Source organism: Nerophis lumbriciformis, linkage group LG25 (genome assembly GCF_033978685.3).
Source record: "Nerophis lumbriciformis linkage group LG25, RoL_Nlum_v2.1, whole genome shotgun sequence".
Taxonomy (NCBI): domain Eukaryota; kingdom Metazoa; phylum Chordata; class Actinopteri; order Syngnathiformes; family Syngnathidae; genus Nerophis; species Nerophis lumbriciformis.
Window position 1 is genome coordinate 37157275 of NC_084572.2, and position 25198 is coordinate 37182472.

General features: G+C 37.1%; 1 protein-coding gene across 1 annotated transcript in view; it reads left to right on the plus strand.

The window, feature by feature from the left end:
- Positions 1–25198, plus strand: part of abcc10 (ATP-binding cassette, sub-family C (CFTR/MRP), member 10) — a 56247-nt gene that overhangs the window by 28163 nt on the left and 2886 nt on the right. The window contains exons 11-20 of the mRNA XM_061984349.1: positions 11–301; positions 7681–7801; positions 7866–8028; positions 8084–8427; positions 17383–17552; positions 17690–17850; positions 17931–18184; positions 20658–20803; positions 20993–21090; positions 21157–21269. Coding sequence (XP_061840333.1) covers positions 11–301; positions 7681–7801; positions 7866–8028; positions 8084–8427; positions 17383–17552; positions 17690–17850; positions 17931–18184; positions 20658–20803; positions 20993–21090; positions 21157–21269 — 1861 coding nt within the window. The remainder of the gene's footprint in view (positions 1–10; positions 302–7680; positions 7802–7865; positions 8029–8083; positions 8428–17382; positions 17553–17689; positions 17851–17930; positions 18185–20657; positions 20804–20992; positions 21091–21156; positions 21270–25198) is intronic.

Genomic DNA, 25198 nt, shown 5'->3' on the forward strand with positions numbered 1-25198 from the left:
TCCACTCCAGGCTCCCCGGCAGAGATCCTCCCTCTGATAGAAGCGGCGCCCAAGCAGCAGCAGGAGGAGGAGGAGGAGCTGAAAGCCAAAGAAAAAGGCAAGGAGCCGTCATGTCTGGCCGATGGCCTTAGCGAGGAGGGGCAGGAGGAGCTGCGTGCTGACGACGGTCGCCATGACGACCATTCGGGGGCGGAGCAGAAGCAGGCGGGCGGCCTGGCGTGGAAGGTCTACCGGACCTACTGGACCGCAGTGGGCGGAGCCTTGGCCACGTCCATTTTGCTGTCCCTGCTGGCGATGCAAGGTGTGTAGGAACGCCTCCTGGTGGTCACCTGACACATTGCAGCAATCTATTTTACACTTCTCTTTCCACTACTTTTCTATATTTAAATAATGCTAACGTTTTTTTTGGCAAATTTTGCAGGTCAACACTTAAAAGTCATATATTTTGTTACTTGATGCATGCTAACTGTTAGCATGCTAGTTTTCTAAAACTGATTTTGCAGGCATAAGCCTCGTATACATATGTTTTGGTATTTAACTAATGCTAACGTTTTTTTTGGCAAATTTTGCAGGTCAACACTTAAAAGTCATATATTTTGTTACTTGATGCATGCTAACTGTTAGCATGCTAGTTTTCTAAAACTGATTTTGCAGGCATAAGCCTCGTATACATATGTTTTGGTATTTAACTAATGCTAACGTTTTTTTTGGCAAATTTTGCAGGTCAACACTTAGTCATATATTTTGTTAATTGATGCATGCTAACTGTTAGCATGCTAGTTTTCTAAAACTGATTTTGCAGGCATAAGCCTCGTATACATATGTTTTGGTATTTAACTAATGCTAACGTTTTTTTTGGCAAATTTTGCAGGTCAACACTTAAAAGTCATATATTTTGTTACTTGATGCATGCTAACTGTTAGCATGCTAGTTTTCTAAAACTGATTTTGCAGGCATAAGCCTCGTATACATATGTTTTGGTATTTAACTAATGCTAACGTTTTTTTTGGCAAATTTTGCAGGTCAACACTTAGTCATATATTTTGTTAATTGATGCATGCTAACTGTTAGCATGCTAGTTTTCTAAAACTGATTTTGCAGGCATAAGCCTCGTATACATATGTTTTGGTATTTAACTAATGCTAACGTTTTTTTTGGCACATTTTGCAGGTCAACACTTAGTCATATATTTTGTTACTTGATGCATGCTAATTGATAGCATGCTAGTTTTTTTAAGCTAGTTTTTGCAGGTCTAAGCCTCATTGGCGTATGTTTTGATTTTTCATTAATGTTTACTGTTAGCGTGCTAGTTTTTTTAAGCTAGTTTTTGCAGGTATAAGCCTCATTGGCGTATGTTTTGATACTTCATTAATGTTTACTGTTAGCATACTAGCCTTTTTTTGTTGCTAACTTGGCAGGTACAAGACTCATAGACGTAACATTAATACGAACTGTTAGCTTGCTAATTTTTTTAGCTAACTTTGCCATTCGTAACCTAGGAGTCATACATTTTGTTACTTGATGCATGCTAACTGTTAGCATGCTAGTTTTCTAAAACTGATTTTGCAGGCATAAGCCTCGTATACATATGTTTTGGTATTTAACTAATGCTAACGTTTTTTTGGCAAATTTTGCAGGTCAACACTTAGTCATATATTTTGTTACTTGATGCATGCTAATCGTTAGCATGCTAGTTTTTGCAGGTCTAAGCCTCATTGGCGTATGTTTTGATACTTCATTAATGTTTACTATTAGCATGCTAACCTTTTTTTGTTGCTAATTTGGCAGGTACAAGACTCATAGACGTAACATTAATACGAACTGTTAGCTTGCTAACTTTTTTAGCTAACTTTGCCATTCAAAACCTAGGAGTCATACATTTTGTTACTTGATGCATGGTAACTGTTAGGCTAGTTTTTTGTTTTTTAAGGGATAATTTTGCAAGATACAAGTCTCATAGACGTATGTTTTGATGCTTTATTAATGCTAACTGTTAGCATGCTAACTCTTTTGAGGTGAACAAAGAGTCCTCATATATTTTGTTACTTGATGCATGCTAACTGTTAGCATGCTAGTTTTTTTAAACTGATTTTGCAGGCATAAGCCTTGTATACATATGTTTTGGTATTTAACTAATGCTAACATTTTTTTTGGCAAATTTTGCAGGTCAACACTTAGTCATATATTTTGTTACTTGATGCATGCTAATCGTTAGCATGCTAGTTTTTTTAAGCTAGTTTTTGCAGGTCTAAGCCTCATTGGCGTATGTTTTGATTTTTCATTAATGTTTACTGTTAGCATGCTAGTTTTCTAAAACTGATTTTGCAGGCATAAGCCTCGTATACATATGTTTTGGTATTTAACTAATGCTAACGTTTTTTTTGGCAAATTTTGCAGGTCAACACTGAAAAGTCATATATTTTGTAACTTGATGCATGCTAATCGTTAGCATGCTAGTTTTTTAAAGCTAGTTTTTGCAGGTATACGCCTCATTGGCGTATGTTTTGATTTTTCATTAATGTTTACTGTTAGCATGCTAACCTTTTTTGTTGCTAACTTGGCAGGTACAAGACTCATAGACGTAACATTAATACGAACTGTTAGCTTGCTAATTTTTTTAGCTAACTTTGCCATTCGTAACCTAGGAGTCATACATTTTGTTACTTGATGCATGCTAACTGTTAGCATGCTAGTTTTCTAAAACTGATTTTGCAGGCATAAGCCTCGTATACATATGTTTTGGTATTTAACTAATGCTAACGTTTTTTTGGGGAAATTTTGCAGGTCAACACTTAGTCATATATTTTGTTACTTGATGCATGCTAATCGTTTGCATGCTAATTTTTTTAAGCTAGTTTTTGCAGGTCTAAGCCTCATTGGCGTATGTTTTGATTTTTCATTAATGTTTACTGTTAGCATGCTAGTTTTCTAAAACTGATTTTGCAGGCATAAGCCTCGTATACATATGTTTTGGTATTTAACTAATGCTAACGTTTTTTTTGGCAAATTTTGCAGGTCAACACTTAGTCATATATTTTGTTACTTGATGCATGCTAATCGTTAGCATGCTAGTTTTTTAAAGCTAGTTTTTGCAGGTCTAAGCCTCATTGGCGTATGTTTTGATTTTTCATTAATGTTTACTGTTAGCATGCTAGTTTTCTAAAACTGATTTTGCAGGCATAAGCCTCGTATACATATGTTTTGGTATTTAACTAATGCTAACGTTTTTTTTGGCAAATTTTTCAGGTCAACACTTAAAAGTCATATATTTTGTTACTTGATGCATGCTAACTGTTAGCATGCTAGTTTTCTAAAACTGATTTTGCAGGCATAAGCCTCGTGTACATATGTTTTGGTATTTAACTAATGCTAACGTTTTTTTTGGCAAATTTTGCAGGTCAACACTTAGTCATATATTTTGTTACTTGATGCATGCTAATCGTTAGCATGCTAGTTTTTTAAAGCTAGTTTTTGCAGGTCTAAGCCTCATTGGCGTATGGTTTGATTTTTCATTAATGTTTACTGTTAGCATGCTAGTTTTCTAAAACTGATTTTGCAGGCATAAGCCTCGTATACATATGTTTTGGTATTTAACTAATGCTAACGTTTTTTTTGGCAAATTTTGCAGGTCAACACTTAGTCATATATTTTGTTACTTGATGCATGCTAATCGTTAGCATGCTAGTTTTTTTAAGCCAGTTTTTGCCGGTCTAAGCCTCATTGGCGTATGTTTTGATTTTTCATTAATGTTTACTGTTAGCATGCTAGTTTTTTTAAGCTAGTTTTTGCAGGTCTAAGCCTCATTGGCGTATGTTTTGATTTTTCATTAATGTTTACTGTTAGCATGCTAACCTTTTTTGTTGCTAACTTGGCAGGTACAAGACTCATAGACGTAACATTAATACGAACTGTTAGCTTGCTAACTTTTTTAGCTAACTTTGCCATTCAAAACCTAGGAGTCATACATTTTGTTACTTGATGCGTGGTAACTGTTAGCAGGCTAGTTTTTTGTTTTTTAGGGGATAATTTTGCAAGATACAAGTCTCATAGACGTATGTTTTGATGCTTTATTAATGCTAACTGTTAGCATGCTAACTCTTTTGGGCAAATTTTGCAGGTGAACACCAAAGAGTCCTCATATTTTGTTACTTGATGCATGTTAACTGTTAGCATGCTAGTTTTTTTTAAACTGATTTTGCAGGCATAAGCCTTGTATACATATGTTTTGATATTTAATTAATGCTACCTCTTTTTTTTGCAAATTTTGCAGGTCAACACTTAAAAGTCATGTATTTTGTTACTTGATGCATGTTAATCGTTAGCATGCTAGGTTTTTTTTTTAAGCTAATTTTGCAGGTATAAGCCTAATTGGCATATGTTTTGATACTTAATTAATGTTTACTGTTAGCATGCTAGGTTTTTTTAGCTAGTTTTTTGCAGGTATAAGCCTCATTGGCGTATGTTTTGATACTTCATTGTTTACTGTTAGCATGCTAGGTTTTTTTAGCTAGTTTTTTGCAGGTATAAGTCTCATTAGCGTATATTTTGATACTTCATTGTTTACTGTTAGCATGCTAGGTTTTTTTAGCTAGTTTTTGCAGGTATAAGCCTCATTAGCGTATGTTTTGATACTTCATTGTTTAGTGTTAGCATGCTAGGTTTTTTTAGCTAGTTTTTGCAGGTCTAAGCTTCATTGGCGTATGTTTTGATACTAAATTAATGTTTACTGTTAACATGCTAGGTTTTTTTAGCTAGTTTTTGCAGGTCTAAGCCTAATTGGCATATGTTTTGATACTTAATTAATGTTTACTGCTAGCATGCTAGGGTTTTTTTTAGCTAGTTTTTGCAGGTCTAAGCTTCATTGGCGTATGTTTTGATACTTAATTAATGTTTACTATTAGCATGCTAGGTTTTTTTTAGCTAGTTTTTGCAGGTATAAGCCTAATTGGCATATGTTTTGATACTTAATTAATGTTTACTGTTAGCATGCTAGGTTTTTTTAGCTAGTTTTTTGCAGGTATAAGCCTCATTGGCGTATGTTATGATACTTCATTGTTTACTGTTGGCATGCTAGTTTTTTTTAGCTATGTTTTGCAGGTATAAGCCTCATTGGCGTATGTTTTGATACTTCATTGTTTACTGTTAGCATGCTAGGTTTTTTTAGCTAGTTTTTGCAGGTCTAAGCCTCATTGGCGTATGTTTTGATACTTCATTGTTTACTGTTAGCATGCTAGGTTTTTTAGCTAGTTTTTTGCAGGTATAAGCCTCATTGGCATATGTTTTGATACTTAATGTTTACTGTTAGTATGCTAGGTTTTTTTAGCTAGTTTTTGCAGGTATAAGCCTCATTGGCGTATATTTTGATACTTCATTGTTTACTGTTAGCATGCTAGTTTTTTTTTAGCTATTTTTTGCAAGTATAAGCCTCATTGGCGTATGTTTTGATACTTCATTGTTTACTGTTAGCATGCTAGGTTTTTTTAGCTAGTTTTTGCAGGTCTAAGCCTCATCGGCGTATGTTTTGATACTAAATTAATGTTTACTGTTAGCATGCTAGGTTTTTTTAGCTAGTTTTTGCAGGTATAAGCCTCACTGGCGTATGTTTTGATACTTCATTGTTTACTGTTAGCATGCTAGGTTTTTTTAGCTAGTTTTTGCAGGTTTAAGCGTCATTGGCGTATGTTTTGATACTAAATTAATGTTTACTGTTAGCATGCTAGTTTTTTTTTAGCTAGTTTTGCAGGTATAAGCCTCATTGGCATATGTTTTGATACTTAATTAATGTTTACTATTAGCATGCTAGGTTTTTTTTAGCTAGTTTTTGCAGGTATAAGCCTAATTGGCATATGTTTTGATACTTAACTAATGTTTACTGTTAGCATGCTAGGTTTTTTTAGCTAGTTTTTTGCAGGTATAAGCCTCATTGGCGTATGTTATGATACTTCATTGTTTACTGTTGGCATGCTAGTTTTTTTTAGCTAGTTTTTTGTATCTATAAGCCTAATTGGCATATATTTTGATACTTCATTGTTTACTGTTAGCATGCTAGTTTTCTTTAGCTATTTTTTGCAAGTATAAGCCTCATTGGCGTATGTTTTGATACTTCATTGTTTACTGTTAGCATGCTAGGTTTTTTTAGATAGTTTTTGCAGGTCTAAGCCTCATTGGCGTATGTTTTGATACTAAATTAATGTTTACTGTTAGCGTGCTAGGTTTTTTTTAGCTAGTTTTGCTGGTATAAGCTTCATTGGCATATGTTTTGATACTAAATTAATGTTTACTGTTAGCATGCTAGTTTTCTTTAGCTAGTTTTTGCAGGTATAAGCCTAATTGGCATATGTTTTGATGCTTAATGTTTACTGTTAGCATGCTAGTTTTTTTTAGCTAGTTGTTTGCGGGTATAAGCCTCATTGGCGTATGTTTTGATACTTCATTGTTTACTGTTAGCATGCTAGTTGTTTTTTTTAGCTATTTTTTGCAAGTATAAGCCTCATTGGTGTATGTTTTGATACTTCATTGTTTACTGTTAGCATGCTAGGTTTTTTTAGCTAGTTTTTGCAGGGCTAAGCCTCATTGGCGTATGTTTTGATACTAAATGAATGTTTACTGTTAGCATGCTAGGTTTTTTTTAGCTAGTTTTTGTATGTATAAGCCTAATTGGCATATGTTTTGATACTTAATGTTTACTGTTAGCATGCTAGTTTTTTTTAGCTAGTTTTTGCAGGTATAAGCCTCATTGGCGTATTTTTTGATACTTCATTGTTTACTGTTAGCATGCTAGTTTTTCTTAGCTAGTTTTGCATGTATAAGCCTCATAGGCATATGTTTTGATACTTAATTAATGTTTACTGTCAGCATGCTAGTTTTTTTTAGCTAGTTTTGCATGTATAAGCCTCATTGGCATATGTTTTGATACTTAATGTCTACTATTAGCATGCTAGTTTTTTTTTAGCTAGTTTTTGCAGGTATAAGCCTCATTGGCATATGTTTTGATACTAAATTAATGTTTACTGTTAGCATGCTAGGTTTTTAAAGCTAGTTTTTGCAGGTCTAAGCCTCATTGGCGTATATATTTTGATACTTCATTGTTTACTGTTGGCATGCTAGTTTTTGCAGGTATAAGCCTCATTGGCGTATGTTTTGATACTTCATTGTTTACTGTTAGCATGCTAGGTTTTTTTAGCTAGTTTTTGCAGGTCTAAGCCTCATTGGCGTATATTTTGATACTTCATTGTTTACTGTTAGCATGCTAGGTTTTTTTAGCTAGTTTTTTGCAGGTATAAGCCTCATTGGCATATGTTTTGATACTTAATTAATGTTTACTGTTAGCGTGCTAGGTTTGTTTTAGCTAGTTTTGCAGGTATAAGCCTCATTGGCGTATGTTTTGATACTAAATTAATGTTTACTGTTAGCGTGCTAGGTTTGTTTTAGCTAGTTTTGCAGGTATAAGCCTCATTGGCATATGTTTTGATACTAAATTAATGTTTACTGTTAGCATGCTAGGTTTTTTTTTAGCTAGTTTTCGCAGGTATAAGCCTCGTTGGTGTATGTTTTGATACTTCATTAATGTTTACTGTTAGCATGCTAACCTTTTTTTTGTTGCTAAAATGGCAGGTTCAAGCCTCATAGACGTATATTTTGGAAGTGGAATAATAACTCTTCACTGTGTTTGGGATTCAGCCTCCAAGAACGTGTCGGACTGGTGGTTGTCTCACTGGATCTCGGAGCTGAAGAACACCACTCACCCCTCGGGCGTCCTCGCCACGCCTCACCTGCTGCTCCTGTCAGCCGGACGCCTGATGTGAGGAGACGCTTGTTAGCACGCCAGTCTCATCAGCATCCTAATGTCGAGTCGCCCCCTGCAGGTCGGCCAACCTGAGCGGCGAGGTGCAGTTCTACCTGACGGTCTACGGCTGCATGGCGGTGGCCAACACCGTCTTCACCGCCCTCAGAGCCTTCCTCTTCGCCTACGGCGCCGTCCGCGCCGCCGCCGTCATTCACAACAGACTCCTCCAGCGGGTCCTCAAGGTGCGTCCAAAATGCATGTTCGCCTCACGAGGCTTGATGCCCCGCCACCCCCCAGGCGACGGTGACCTTCTTCGACACCACCCCGCTGGGCCGCATCCTCAACCGCTTCTCGTCGGACGTGTACGGCGTGGACGACAGCCTGCCCTTCATCCTCAACATCCTGCTGGCCAACATGTCGGGCCTGCTGGGCACGCTGGTGGTGATGAGCTACGGCCTGCCCTGGCTGCTCCTGGCCCTGCCCCCTCTGGCGCTGCTCTACCAGCGCACGCAGCGCTTCTACCGCCACACCTCCAGGGAGCTGAAGCGCCTGTGCAGCGTCACGCTCTCGCCCGTCTACTCCCACTTCTCCGAGACGCTGAGCGGCCTCGCCACCATCCGGGCGAGCGGCGGCTGTGCCAGGTTTGATACTAGTTTTTGTGGCTGACTTGTGCAGGTATAAACCTCATTGATGTATGTTTTGATGCTAACTTTTAGCATGCTAACTTTTTTAGCTACGTTTAGCAAATATAAGTCTCATTGATGTTTGTCATTAATGCTAACTATTAGCATTAATAACTAATAACTAATTTTGTTACGTCATAGACACATATTTTGACGCTCCATGAATGCTAACTGTTAACATGCTAACTTTTTGTGAACTAATTTGGCAGGTATAACCCTTATAGACTCATATTTTGATGCTTCATTAATGCTAATTGTTAGCATTAATAACTAATAACTAATTTTGTTACGTCATAGACACATATTTTGACGCTCCATGAATGCTAACTGTTAACATGCTAACTTGTTTTGAACTAATTTGGCAGGTATAACCCTTATAGACTCATATTTTGATGCTTCATTAATGCTAATTGTTAGCATTAATAACTAATTTTGTTACGTCATAGACACATATTTTGACGCTCCATGAATGCTAACTGTTAACATGCTAACTTTTTGTGAACTAATTTGGCAGGTATAACCCTTATAGACTCATATTTTGATGCTTCATTAATGCTAATTGTTAGCATTAATAACTAATAACTAATTTTGTTACGTCATAGACACATATTTTGACGCTCCATGAATGCTAACTGTTAACATGCTAACTTTTTTTGAACTAATTTGGCAGGTATAACCCTTATAGACTCATATTTTGATGCTTCATTAATGCTAATTGTTAGCATTAATAACTAATATCTAATTTTGTTACGTCATACACACATATTTTGACGCTCCATGAATGCTAACTGTTAACATGCTAACTTGTTTTGAACTAATTTGGCAGGTATAACCCTTATAGACTCATATTTTGATGCTTCATTAATGCTAATTTTTAGCATGCTAACTTGTTTTAGCTAAGTTTTGCAAGTATAAGCCTCATTGACGTTTGTTTTTGATACGTCATTAATGCTAACTGTTAGCATGCTAACCTTTTTTTTTAGCCAATTTGGCAGGTATAAGCCTCATAAATGCATATTTTGACGCTTTATTAAACTAATTTGGCAGGTATAAGCCTCATAGATGCATATTTTGCATATTTTCTGTAACTTTTTTTTTAGCCAAGTTTTGCAAGTATAAGCCTCATTGACGTTTGTTTTTGTTATGTCATTAATGGTAACTGTTAACATGCTAACTTGTTTTGAACTAATTTGGCAGGTATAACCCTTATAGACTCATATTTTGATGCTTCATTAATGCTAATTGTTAGCATGCTAACTTGTTTTAGCTAAGTTTTGCAAGTATAAGCCTCATTGACGTTTGTTTTTGATACGTCATTAATGCTAACTGTTAGCATGCTAACTTTTTTTTTAGCCAATTTGGCAGGTATAAGCCTCATAAATGGATATTTTGACGCTTTATTAAACTAATTTGGCAGGTATAAGCCTCATAGATGCATATTTTGCATATTTTCTGTAACTTTTTTTTTTAGCCAAGTTTTGCAAGTATAAGCCTCATTGACGTTTGTTTTTGTTATGTCATTAATGCTAACTGTTAACATGCTAACTTTTTTTGAACTAATTTGGCAGGTATAACCCTTATAGACTCATATTTTGATGCTTCATTAATGCTAATTGTTAGCATGCTAACATGTTTTAGCTAAGTTTTTCAAGTATAAGCCTCATTGACGTTTGTTTTTGATACGTCATTAATGCTAACTGTTAGCATGCTAACTTTTTTTTTAGCCAATTTGGCAGGTATAAGCCTCATAAATGCATATTTTGACGCTTTATTAAACTAATTTGGCAGGTATAAGCCTCATAGATGCATATTTTGCATATTTTCTGTAACTTTTCTTTTAGCCAAGTTTTGCAAGTATAAGCCTCATTGACGTTTGTTTTTGTTATGTCATTAATGGTAACTGTTAACATGCTAACTTTTTTGGAACTAATTTGGCAGGTATAACCCTTATAGACTCATATTTTGATGCTTCATTAATGCTAATTGTTAGCATGCTAACATGTTTTAGCTAAGTTTTTCAAGTATAAGCCTCATTGACGTTTGTTTTTGATACGTCATTAATGCTAACTGTTACCATAACTTTTTTTTTAGCCAATTTGGCAGGTATAAGCCTCATAAATGCATATTTTGACGCTTTATTAAACTAATTTGGCAGGTATAAGCCTCATAGATGCATATTTTGCATATTTTCTGTAACTTTTTTTTTAGCCAAGTTTTGCAAGTATAAGCCTCATTGACGTTTGTTTTTGTTATGTCATTAATGGTAACTGTTAACATGCTAACTTTTTTTGAACTAATTTGGCAGGTATAACCCTTATAGACTCATATTTTGATGCTTCATTAATGCTAATTGTTAGCATGCTAACTTGTTTTAGCTAAGTTTTGCAAGTATAAGCCTCATTGACGTTTGTTTTTGATACGTCATTAATGCTAACTGTTAGCATGCTAACTTTTTTTTTAGCCAATTTGGCAGGTATAAGCCTCATAAATGCATATTTTGACGCTTTATTAAACTAATTTGGCAGGTATAAGCCTCATAGATGCATATTTTGCATATTTTCTGTAACTTTTTTTTTTAGCCAAGTTTTGCAAGTATAAGCCTCATTGACGTTTGTTTTTGTTACGTCATTAACGCTAACTGTTAGCATGCTAACTTTTTAAAACTAATTTGGCAGGTATACGCCTCATAGACACATATTTTGACGCTCCATTAATGCTAACTGTTGGCATGCTAGCTTTTTTTTAGGCAAGTTTTGCAAGTATAAGCCTCATTGACGTTTGTTTTTGATAAGTCATTAATGCTAACTGTTAGCATGCTAACTTTTTTTTTAGCCAATTTGGCAGGTATAAGCCTCATAAATGCGTATTTTGACGCTTTATTAAAGTAATTTGGCAGGTATAAGCCTCATAGATGCATATTTTGCATATTTTCTGTAACTTTTTTTTAGCCAAGTTTTGCAAGTATAAGCCTCATTGACGTTTGTTTTTGTTATGTCATTAACGCTAACTGTTACCATGCTAACTTTTTAAAACTAATTTGGCAGGCATAGACACATATTTTGATGCTCCATGAATGCTAACTGTTAGCATGCTAACTTGTTTTAGCTAAGTTTTGCAAGTATAAGTCCTCATTGACGTTTGTCGTTGGTTTTTGATACGTCATTAATGCTAACTGTTACCATGCTGACTTTTTTTGCAAAATTTTGCAAGAATAAGGCTTATTGATGTTTGTTTTTGATACATCATTAATGCTAACTGTTAACATGCTAACTTTTTTTAGCCAAATTGGCAGGTATAAGCCTCATAAATGCATATTTTGATGCTTTATTAAACTAATTTGGCAGGTATAAGCCTCATAGATGCATATTTTGACGCTTATTAATGCTAACTGTTAGCATGCTAACTTGTTTTAGCTAAGTTTTGCAAGAATAACCCTAATTGATTTTTCTTTTGATACGTCATTAATGCTAACTGTTAACATGCAAACTTTTTTTAGCTAATTTTGCAGGTATAAGCCTCATAGACACATATTTTGACGCTTATTAATGCTAACTGTTTGCATGCTAACTTGTTTTAGCTAAGTTTTGCAAGAATAACCCTAATTAATGTTTGTTTTGATACGTCATTAATGCTAACTGTTAACATGCAAACTTTTTTTAGCTAATTTTGCAGGTATAAGCCTCATAGATGCTTATTTTGACGCTTTATTAATGCTAACTGTTAGCATGCTAACTTTTTTTAGCTAAGTTTTGCAAGTATAAGCCTCATTGACGTTTGTTTTTGATACGTCATTAATGCTAACTGTTAACAGGTTAACTTTTTTTTAACTAATTTGGCAGGTATAACCCTTATAGACTCATATTTTGATGCTTCATTAATGCTAATTGTTAGCATGCTGACTTTTTGTTAGCCAAGTTTTGCAAGTACAAGCCTCATTGACGTTTGTTTTTGATACGTCATTAATGCTAACTGTTACCATGCTGACTTTTTTTTGCAAAATTTTGCAAGAATAAGGCTTATTGATGTTTGTTTTTGATACGTCATTAATGCTAACTGTTAGCATGCTAACTTTTTTTTAGCCAATTTGGCAGGTATAAGCCTCATAAATGCATATTTTGACGCTTTGTTAAACTAATTTGGCAGGTATAAGCCTCATAGATGCATATTTTGACACGTTCTTAATGCTAACTGTTAGCATGCTAACTTTTTTTTTAGCCAAGTTTTGCAAGTATAAGCCTCATTGACGTTTGTTTTTGTTACGTCATTAACGCTAACTGTTAACATGCTAACTTTTTAAAACTAATTTGGCAGGCATAGACACATTTTGACGCTTTCTTAATGCTAACTGTTAGCATGCTAACTTTTTTTTTTTAGCCAAGTTTTGCAAGTATAAGCCTCATTGACGTTTGTTTTTGTTACATCATTAACGCTAACTGTTAACATGCTAACTTTTTAAAACTAATTTGGCAGGCATAGACACATATTTTGACGCTTTCTTAATGCTAACTGTTAGCATGCTAACTTTTTTTTTTTAGCCAAGTTTTGCAAGTATAAGCCTCATTGACGTTTGTTTTTGATACATCATTAATGCTAACTGTTAGCATGCTAACTTTTTTTTAGCCAATTTGGCAGGTATAAGCCTCATAGATGCATATTTTGACACTTTCTTAATGCTAACTGTTTGCATGCTAACTTTTTTTTTAGCCAAGTTTTGCAAGTATAAGCCTCTTTGACGTTTGTTTTTGTTACGTCATTAACGCTAACTGTTAACATGCTAACTTTTTAAAACTAATTTGGCAGGTATAAGCCTCATAGACACATATTTTGACGCTCCATGAATGCTAACTGTTAGCATGCTAACTTGTTATAGCTAAGTTTTGCAAGTATAAGCCTCATTGACGTTTGTTTTTGATACGTCATTAATGCTAACTGTTAGCATGCTGACTTTTTGTTAGCTAAGTTTTGCAAGTATAAGCCTCATTGACGTTTGTTTTTGATACGTTGTTAATGCTAACTGTTAACATGCTAACTTTTTTAAAACTAATTTGGAAGGTACAAGCCTCATAGATGCATATTTTGACGCTTTATTAATGCTAACTGTTAGCATGCTAACTTTTTTAGCTACTTTTTGCAAATATAAGTCTCATTGACGTTTGTTTTTGATACGTCATTAATGCTTAATGTTAGCATGCTAACTTTTTTTTAGCTAAGTTTTGCAACTATGAGCCTCATTGACGTTTGTTTTTGATGCGTCATTAATGCTAACTGTTAACATGCTAACTTTTTTTAAACTAATTTGGAAGGTACAAGCCTCATAGATGCATATTTTGACGCTTTATTAATGCTAACTGTTAGCATGCTAACTTTTTTAGCTACTTTTTGCAAATATAAGTCTCTTTGACGTTTGTTTTTGATAAGTCATTAATGCTAACTGTTAGCATGCTAACTTTTTTTTAGCTACGTTTTGCAAATATAAGTCTCATTGATGTTTGTTTTTGATACGCCATTAATGCTAACTGTTAGCATGCTAACTTTTTTTTACCTAAGTTTTGCAAGTATGAGCCTCATTGACGTTTGTTTTTGATACGTCATTAATGCTAACTGTTAGCATGCTAACTTTTTGTTTAGCTAAGTTTTGCAAGTATAAGCCTCATTGACGTTTGTTTTTGATAAGTCACTAATGCTAACTGTTAGCATGCTGACTTTTTGTTAGCTAAGTTTTGCAAGTATAAGCCTCATTGACGTTTGTTTTTGATACGTCATTAATGCTAACTGTTAGCATGCTAACTTTTTGTTTAGCTAAGTTTTGCAAGTATAAGCCTCATTGATGTTTGTTTTTGATACGTCGTTAATGCTAACTGTTAACATGCTAACTTTTTTTAAACTAATTTGGCAGGTATAACCCTTATAGACTCATATTTTGATGCTTCATTAATGCTAATTGTTAGCATGCTAACTTGTTTTAGCTAAGTTTTGCAAGTATAAGTCCTCATTGACGTTTGTTTTTGATACGTCTTTAATGCTAACTGTTAGCATGCTAACTTTTTTAGCTACGTTTGGCAAATATAAGTCTCATTGATGTTTGTTTTTCATACGTCATTAATGCTTAATGTTAGCATGCTAACCTTTTTTTAGCTAAGTTTTGCAACTATGAGCCTCATTGACGTTTGTTTTTGATGCGTCATTAATGCTAACTGTTAACATGCTAACTTTTTTTAAACTAATTTGGAAGGTATAAGCCTCATAGATGCATATTTTGACGCTTTATTAATGCTAACTGTTAGCATGCTAACTTTTTAAGCTACTTTTTGCAAATATAAGTCTCTTTGACGTTTGTTTTTGATAAGTCATTAATGCTAACTGTTAGCATGCTAACCTTTTTTAGCTACGTTTCGCAAATATAAGTCTCATTGACGTTTGTTTTTGTTTTTGATATTAATGCTAACTGTTAAGACGCAAACTTTTTTTTACCTAAGTTTTGCAAGTATGAGCCTCATTGACGTTTGTTTTTGATGCGTCATTAATGCTGTTAACATGCTAACTTTTTAAAACTAATTTGGAAGGTGTAAGCCTCATAGATGCATATTTTGACGCTTTATTAATGCTAACTGTTAGCATGCTAACTTTTTTAGGTACTTTTTGCAAATATAAGTTTCATTGACGTTTGTTTTTGATGCGTCATTAATGCTAACTGTTAACATGCTAACTTTTTAAAACTAATTTGGAAGGTATAAACCTCATAGATGCATATTTTGACGCTTTATTAATGCTGTTAGCATGCTAACTTTTTTAGGTACTTTTTGCAAATATAAGTCTCATTGACGTTTGTTTTTGATAAGTCATTAATGTTAACTGTTAGCATGCTAACTTTTTTTTAGCTACGTTTTGCAAATATAAGTCTCATTGACGTTTGTTTTTGTTTTTGATATTAATGCTAACTGTTAACACGCTAACTTTTTTTTTACCTAAGTTTTGCAAGTATGAGCCTCATTGACGTTTGTTTTTGATGCGTCATTAATGCTAACTGTTAACATGCTAACTTTTTTTAAACTAATTTGGAAGGTACAAGCCTCATAGATGCATATTTTGACGCTTTATTAATGCTAACTGTTAGCATGCTAACTTTTTTTAGCTACTTTTTGCAAATATAAGTCTCTTTGATGTTTGTTTTTGATAAGTCATTAATGCTAACTGTTAACATGCTAACTTTTTTTTACCTAAGTTTTGCAAGTATGAGCCTCATTGACGTTTGTTTTTGATGCGTCATTAATGCTGTTAACATGCTAACTCTTTAAAACTAATTTGGAAGGTATAAGCCTCATAGATGCATATTTTGACGCTTTATTAATGCTAACTGTTAGCATGCTAACTTTTTTAGCTACTTTTTGCAAATACAAGTCTCTTTGACGTTTGTTTTTGATAAGTCATTAATGCTAACTGTTAGCATGCTAACTTTTTTTTAGCTACGTTTCGCAAATATAAGTCTCATTGATGTTTGTTTTTGATACCTCATTAATGCTAACTGTTAGCATGCTAACTTTTTTAGGTACTTTTTGCAAATATAAGTTTCATTGACGTTTGTTTTTGATGCGTCATTAATGCTAACTGTTAACATGCTAACTTTTTAAAACTAATTTGGAAGGTATAAACCTCATAGATGCATATTTTGACGCTTTATTAATGCTGTTAGCATGCTAACTTTTTTAGGTACTTTTTGCAAATATAAGTCTCATTGACGTTTGTTTTTGATAAGTCATTAATGTTAACTGTTAGCATGCTAACTTTTTTTTAGCTACGTTTTGCAAATATAAGTCTCATTGACGTTTGTTTTTGTTTTTGATATTAATGCTAACTGTTAACACGCTAACTTTTTTTTTACCTAAGTTTTGCAAGTATGAGCCTCATTGACGTTTGTTTTTGATGCGTCATTAATGCTAACTGTTAACATGCTAACTTTTTTTAAACTAATTTGGAAGGTACAAGCCTCATAGATGCATATTTTGACGCTTTATTAATGCTAACTGTTAGCATGCTAACTTTTTTTAGCTACTTTTTGCAAATATAAGTCTCTTTGATGTTTGTTTTTGATAAGTCATTAATGCTAACTGTTAACATGCTAACTTTTTTTTACCTAAGTTTTGCAAGTATGAGCCTCATTGACGTTTGTTTTTGATGCGTCATTAATGCTGTTAACATGCTAACTCTTTAAAACTAATTTGGAAGGTATAAGCCTCATAGATGCATATTTTGACGCTTTATTAATGCTAACTGTTAGCATGCTAACTTTTTTAGCTACTTTTTGCAAATACAAGTCTCTTTGACGTTTGTTTTTGATAAGTCATTAATGCTAACTGTTAGCATGCTAACTTTTTTTTAGCTACGTTTCGCAAATATAAGTCTCATTGATGTTTGTTTTTGATACCTCATTAATGCTAACTGTTAGCATGCTAACTTTTTTTTACCTAAGTTTTGCAAGTATGAGCCTCATTGACATTTGTTTTTGATGCGTCATTAATGCTGTTAACATGCTAACTCTTTCAAACTAATTTGGAAGGTATAAGCCTCATAGATGCATATTTTGACGCTTTATTAATGCTAACTGTTAGCATGCTAACTTTTTTAGCTACTTTTTTGCAAATATAAGTCTCTTTGACGTTTGTTTTTGATAAGTCATTAATGCTAACGGTTAGCATGCTAACTTTTTTTTAGCTACGTTTTGCAAATATAAGTCTCATTGACGTTTGTTTTTGTTTCTGTTTTTAATATTAATGCTAACTGTTAACACGCTAACTTTTTTTTAGCTAAATTGGCAGGTATAAGCCTCTTAGGCCCATATTTTGTCGCGTCATTAATGCTAACTTTTAGCATACAAACTTAGGACTGAAACCAAACGGCGGACTTTTGTCCCGGTAGGTTTGAGGAGGAGAACGTCCGGCGGTTAGAACTGAACCAGCGCTGCGTGTTCCTGAGCAACGCCGCCATGCAGTGGCTGGACATCCGCCTGCAGCTAATCGGGGTCGTGGTGGTGACGGGCGTCAGCGTGGTGGCGGTCGTCCAGCACCGTTTCCATGTTGTTGATCCAGGTGAGGTGTCTTTACTAACACTACACATGCTATCTTGACACATACAGATAATAAAATAACTTCCCAGTGAAAACAAATGAGTATTTTAGGGCAGAAAAGGACTTGAACTAAGACCAGCATGGTTCCATTGGTGTCAGGCTTGGTGGGTTTGTCGCTGTCCTACGCTCTGTCCATCACCACCCTGCTGTCAGGCCTCATCTTCAGCTTCACCCAGACGGAGATGCAGCTGGTGAGCGTGGAGCGAGCGGAGGAATACTCCAGTCAGCTTCCAGCGGAGCCTCAGCAGCAGAACCCGCAGGTACTCGCCTCTTTTCGGAGCCGCACAGCCTAGGCGAGGGTCAAGGAAACCAGAACGGCCGTTTGCTTGTTTCCTCCCAGCTGGCCCCCTCGTGGCCGGAAGAAGGGCGGGTGGAGTTTCGCCGTGTGGTCCTGGTCTACAGGGAGGGTCTTGCCCCCGCCTTGCACGACGTCAGTCTGCTGGTGCGACCCGGGGAGAAGGTGGGCATCGTGGGTCGCACGGGTTCAGGGAAGTCCACTTTGTTCCTGGCCCTGTTCCGCATGGTGGAGGTCAGTCGGGGCCAAATCCTCCTGGACGGGCTGGACGTCAGTGGTGTGGGCGTGGCCCAGCTCAGGTAGGCACCACAGGTGTGATTAGTTGCATAATCATACCAGGTCCATACCAACACACCCGATCCTGCTTTCTTCAGTGTGGTGTGTTTCCTGTTGGCTTTACACTGCTTCCCAATAGTTTTCTCTCACGCCCCCCCAAGGAAGGACAAAATATTTCACGCCCCCCCTAGAAAGGACAACATTTTTCACCCCCCCCCCCCTAGGAAAGACAAAATATTACAGATGCCCCCTAGGAAGGATAACATTTCATGCCCCCCCCAAGGAAGGACAAAATATTTCACATGCTTTCTAGAAAGGACAAAATATTTCACGCTCCCCTAGGAAAGACAACATTTTTCAGATGCCCCCCGAGGAAGGATACAATTTCATGCCCCCCCCAAGGAAGGACAAAATATTTCACACTCCCCTAGGAAAGACAAAATATTTCAGATGCCCCCTAGGAAGAATAAAATTTCACGCCCCCCCCCAAGGAAGGACAAAATATTTCACACCCCCCTTTAAAAAAGGCAAAATATTTCACGCCCCATCCCCGCACCCCCTTAAAAAAGACTAAATGTTTCACATGCTTTCTAGAAAGGACAAAATATTTCACGCTCCCCGAGGAAGGATAAAATTCCATGCCCCCCCAAGGAAGGACAAAATATTTCACCCCCCCCTAGGAAAGACAATATATTTCAGATGCCCCCTAGGAAGGATAAAATTTCACGCCCCCCCAAGGTAGGACAAAATATTTCACGCCCCCCTTTAAAAAAGGCAAAATATTTCACGCCCCATCCCTGCACCCCCTTAAAAAAGACAAAATGTTTCACATGCTTTCTAGAAAGGACAAAATATTTCACGCTCCCCGAGGAAGGATAAAATTCCATGCCCCCCCAAGGAAGGACAAAATATTTCACACACCCCTAGGAAAGACAAAATATTTCAGATGCCCCCTAGGAAGGATAAAATTTCACGCCCCCCCAAGGAAGGACAAAATATTTCACGCCCCCCTTTAAAAAAGACAAAATATTTCACGCCCCCTCCCCCCACCCCCTTAAGAAAGACAAAATATTTCACATGCTTTCTAGAAAGGACAAAATATTTCACGCTCCCCTAGGAAAGACAACATTTTTCAGATGCCCCCAAGGAAGGATAACATTTCATGCCCCCCCCCAAGGAAGGACAAATATTTCATGCCCCCCCTTAGGAAAGACAAAATATTTCACATGCCTTCTACAAAGGACAAAATATTTCATGCTCCCCTAGGAAGGATACAATTTCATGCCCCCCCAAGGAAGGACAAAATATTTCACCCCCCCTAGGAAAGACAAAATATTTCAGATGCCCCCTAGGAAGGATAACATTTCACGCCCCCCCCCCCAAGGAAGGACAAAATATTTCACGCCCCCCTGTAAAAAAGACAAAATATTTCACATGCCTTCTCGGAAGGACAAAATATTTCACACCCCCTCCGCCCACCCCCTTAAGAAAGACAAAATATTTCACATGCCTTCTAGAAAGGACAAAATATTTCACGCCCCCCCCTAGGAAAGACAAAATATTTCAGATGCCCCCTAGGAAGGATACAATTTCATGCCCCCCCACCCCCAAGGAAGGACAAAATATTTCACGCCCCCCCAAGGAAGGACAAAATATTTCACGCCCCCCCAAGGAAGGACAAAATATTTCACACCCCCTAGGAAAGACAAAATATTTCAGATGCCCCCTAGGAAGGATGACATTTCACGCCCCCCCCCAAGGAAGGACAAAATATTTCACACACCCCCTAGAAAGGACAAAATATTTCAGATGCCCTCTAGGAAGGATAACATTTCACGCCCCCCGAAGGATAACGTTTCATGCCCCCCCCCAAGGAAGGACAAAATATTTCACACACCCCCTAGAAAGGACAAAATATTTCACGCTCCCCTAGGAAAGACAAAATATTTCAGATGCCCCCTAGGAAGAATAAAATTTCACGCCCCCCCCCCCCCCCAAGGAAGGACAAAATATTTCACGCCCCCCTTTAAAAAAGTCAAAATATTTCACATGCCTTCTAGAAAGGACAAAATATTTCACGCTCCCCTAAGAAAGACAAAATATTTCACATGCCTTCTAGAAAGGCCAAAATATTTCACGCCCCCCCTAGAAAGGACAAAATATTTCACACCCCCCCCCCCCTTAGAAAGGACAAAATATTTCAGATGCCCCCTAGGAAGGATAAAATTTCACGCCCCCCCAAGGAAGGACAAAATATTTCACGCCCCCCCCTAGAAAAGACAAATATTTCACGCCCCCCTTGGAAAGACAGAAAAATTCACAAGCCCCCCTTTTAAAAAAGACAAAATATTTCACATGCCTTCTAGAAAGGACAAAATATTTCACGCCCCCCCCCCCTAAAAAGGACAAAATATTTCATGTAACAATCATGTACATTGATATCATGAACAAGTCAAATTGTAAAACGAGAACAACGTGGGTCTTTGGTCTCTGCAGGTCCAGGCTGGCCATCATTCCTCAGGACCCTTTCCTGTTCAGCGGGACCATCCGACAGAATCTGGACCCCTGCCAGCAACACCAGGACCAGCAGCTCCTAGAGGTCCTGGATCAGTGCCACCTCGGGTCCTTGGTCAACACAATGGGTGAGGGACATGGACCATGGACCAGGGGGCGGGGCTAAAATAAAACAACAAACGAAAGGAGGGCGATGATGTTCTCCTCCAGCTCAGTGTGTGTGTGTGTGTGTGTGTGTGTGTGTGTGTGTGTGTGTGTGTGTGTGTGTGTGTGTGTGTGTGTGTGTGTGTGTGTGTGTGTGTGTGTGTGTGTGTCAGGTGGTCTGGATGCTGAGGTGAAGGACAGAGGCAGGTCCTTCTCAGTGGGACAGAGACAGCTGCTGTGTCTGTCCAGAGCGCTGCTGACTCAGGCCAAGGTGAGAAGCTGTGTTCAGGTCCAGGTCCTGGTCCTGGTCCTGGTGTCATAAGTGAACCTCTCGCAGGTCCTGTGTGTGGACGAAGCCACGGCCAGCGTGGACCAGAAGACGGACAAACTGCTGCAGAAGACCATCAAAGAGAGGTTCCGTGACAAGACTGTCATGACCATTGCACACAGGTCAGTGTGACCATGCTGCTCTGTGGACACAAGTATTGGGACGCCTGCAGGAAGTGAAGACACCCTTACACTGTGTGTGAAAGTATCTGTCTTAATGTGTGTTTCTGGATCTGTGTGTGTAAATACGTGTTTACGTGCGTGTTTGTGAAAGTATCTGTGACTTAATGTGTATTTATTGACTTGTGTGTGTAAATACGTGTTTATGTACGTGTGTGTGAAAGTATCTGTGTCTTAATGTGTGTTTCTTGACCTGTGTGTGTGTGTAAATACGTGTGTTTACATGCGTGTGTGTGTGTGAAAGTATCTATGTCTTAATGTGTGTTTCTAGAGCTGTGTGTGTAAAGATGTGTGTTTACGTGTGTGTAAGTATGTGTGTTTCTTGACGTGTGTGTTTACGTGCGTGTGTGTGAAAGTATCTGTCTTAATGTGTGTTTCTTGACCTGTGTGTGTAAATACGTGTGTTTACGTGCATGTTTGTGAAAGTATGTGTCTTAATGTGTGTTTCTTGGCTTGTGTGTGTAAATACGTGTTTATGTGCGTGTGTGTGAAAGTATCTGTGTCTTGATGTGTGTTTCTTGAACTGTGTGTGTGTGTAAATACGTGTGTTTACATGCGTGTGTGTGAAAGTATCTGTCTTAATGTGTGTTTCTAGAGCTGTGTGTGTAAATATGTGTGTTTACATGCGTGTGTGTGAAAGTGTCTGTGTCTTAATGTGTGTTTCTTGACCTGTGTGTGTAAATACGGGTTTACGTGCATGTGTGTGAAAGTATCTGTGTCTTATTGTGTGTTTCTTGACGTGTGTGTGTGTGTGTGTGTGTGTGTGTGTGTGTGTGTGTGTGTGTGTGTGTGTGTGTGTGTGTGTGTGTGTGTGTGTGTGTGTGTGTGTGTGAGTGAAAGTATTTGTGTCTTAATGTGTGTTTCTTGACCTGTGTGTGTAAATGTTTGTTTACGTGTGTGTGTGTGAAAATATCTGTGTCTTAATGTGTTTCTTGACCTGTGTGTGTAAATGTGTGTTTACATGCGTGTGTGTGAAAGTATCTGTGTGTTTCTTGACCTGTGTGTGTTTACATGCGTGTGTCTGAAAGTATCTGTGTCTTAATGTGTGTTTCTTGACCTGTGTGTGTAAATACGTGTGTTTACATGCGTGTGTGTGAAAGTATCTGTGTCTTAATGTGTGTTTCTTGACTTGTGTGTGTCTTAATGTGTGTTTACGGGCGTGTGTGTGTGTGGAAGTATCTGTGTCTTAATGTGTGTTTCTTGACTTGTGTGTGTAAAAATGTGTGTTTACGTGCGTGTGTGTGGAAGTATCTGTGTCTTAATGTGTGTTTCTTGACCTGTGTGTGTTTACGTGCATGTGTGTGAAAGTATCTGTGTCTTAATGTGTGTTTCTTGACCTGTGTGTGTAAATACGTGTGTTAAAGTGCATGTTTGTGAAAGTATCTGTGTCTTAATGTGTGTTTCTTGACTTGTGTGTGTAAATACGTGTTTATGTGCGTGTGTGTGAAAGTATCTGTGTCTTGATGTGTGTTTCTGGACCTGTGTGTGTGTGTGTAAATACGTGTGTTTACATGCGTGTGTGTGAAAGTATCTTAGTCTTAATGTGTGTTTCTAGAGCTGTGTGTGTAAATATGTGTGTTTACATCCGTGTGTGTGAAAGTGTCTGTGTCTTAATGTGTGTTTCTTGACCTGTGTGTGTAAATTTGTGTGTTTACGTATGTGTGTATGTGTGTGTTTGAAAATATCTGTGTCTTAATGTGTTTCTTGACTTATGTGTGTAAATATGTTTACATGCGTGTGTGTGAAAGTATCTGTGTCTTAATGTGTGTTTCTTGACCTGTGTGTGTGCAAATACGTGTTTACGTGCGTGTGTGTGAAAGTATATATCTCTTAATGTGTGTTTCTAGAGCTGTGTGTGTAAATATGTGTGTTTACGTGTGTGTGTGTGTGTGAAAGTATCCGTGTCTTAATGTGTGTTTCTTGACCTGTGTGTGTAAATACGTGTTCACGTGCGTGTGTGTGAAAGTATCTGTGTCTTAATGTGTGTTTCTTGATCTGTGTGTGTAAGTAAGTGTGTTTACGTGTGTGTGTATGTGTGTGTGTGAAAATATCTGTGTCTTAATGTGTGTTTCTTGACCAGTGTGTGTAAATATATGTGTTTATGTGTGTGTGTGTGTGTGTGAAAGTATCTGTGTCTTAATGTGTGTGTAAATACGTGTTCACGTGCGTGTGTGAAAGTATCTGTCTTAATGTGTGTTTCTTGACCTGTGTGTGTAAATTTGTGTGTTTACGTGTGTGTGTATGTGTGTGTTTGAAAATATCTGTGTCTTAATGTGTTTCTTGACCTGTGTGTTTGTAAATACGTGTGTTTACATGCGTGTGTGTGAAAGTATCTATGTCTTAATGTGTGTTTAAAGATGTGTGTTTACGTGTGTGTGTGTGTGTGTGTGTGTGTGTGTGTGTGTGTGTGTGTGAAAGTATCTGTGTCCTAATGTGTGTTTCTTGACCTGTTTGTGTAAAAATGTGTGTTTACGTGCGTGTGTGTGAAAGTATCTGTGTCTTAATGTGTGTTTCTTGACCTGTGTGTGTAAATACGTGTTTATGTGCGTGTGTGTGTGAAAGTATCTGTGACTTAATGTGTATTTATTGACTTGTGTGTGTAAATACGTGTTTATGTACGTGTGTGTGAAAGTATCTGTGTCTTAATGTGTGTTTCTTGACCTGTGTGTGTGTGTAAATACGTGTGTTTACATGCGTGTGTGTGTGTGTGAAAGTATCTATGTCTTAATGTGTGTTTCTAGAGCTGTGTGTGTAAAGATGTGTGTTTACGTGTGTGTAAGTATGTGTGTCCTAATGTGTGTTTCTTGACGTGTGTGTTTACGTGCGTGTGTGTGAAAGTATCTGTCTTAATGTGTGTTTCTTGACCTGTGTGTGTAAATACGTGTGTTTACGTGCATGTTTGTGAAAGTATCTGTGTCTTAATGTGTGTTTCTTGGCTTGTGTGTGTAAATACGTGTTTATGTGCGTGTGTGTGAAAGTATCTGTGTCTTGATGTGTGTTTCTTGAACTGTGTGTGTGTGTAAATACGTGTGTTTACATGCGTGTGTGTGAAAGTATCTATGTCTTAATGTGTGTTTCTAGAGCTGTGTGTGTAAATATGTGTGTTTACATGCGTGTGTGTGAAAGTGTCTGTGTCTTAATGTGTGTTTCTTGACCTGTGTGTGTAAATACGGGTTTACGTGCATGTGTGTGAAAGTATCTGTGTCTTATTGTGTGTTTCTTGACGTGTGTGTGTGTGTATGTGTGTGTGTGTGTGTGTGTGTGTGTGTGTGTGTGTGTGTGTGTGTGTGTGTGTGTGTGTGTGTGTGTGTGTGAGTGAAAGTATCTGTGTCTTAATGTGTGTTTCTTGACCTGTGTGTGTAAATGTTTGTTTACGTGTGTGTGTGTGAAAATATCTGTGTCTTAATGTGTTTCTTGACCTGTGTGTGTAAATGTGTGTTTACATGCGTGTGTGTGAAAGTATCTTTGTGTTTCTTGACCTGTGTGTGTTTACATGCGTGTGTCTGAAAGTATCTGTGTCTTAATGTGTGTTTCTTGACTTGTGTGTGTAAAAATGTGTGTTTACGTGCGTGTGTGTGTGTGGAAGTATCTGTGTCTTAATGTGTGTTTCTTGACTTGTGTGTGTAAAAATGTGTGTTTACGTGCGTGTGTGTGGAAGTATCTGTGTCTTAATGTGTGTTTCTTGACCTGTGTGTGTTTACGTGCATGTGTGTGAAAGTATCTGTGTCTTAATGTGTGTTTCTTGACCTGTGTGTGTAAATACGTGTGTTAAAGTGCATGTTTGTGAAAGTATCTGTGTCTTAATGTGTGTTTCTTGACTTGTGTGTGTAAATACGTGTTTATGTGCGTGTGTGTGAAAGTATCTGTGTCTT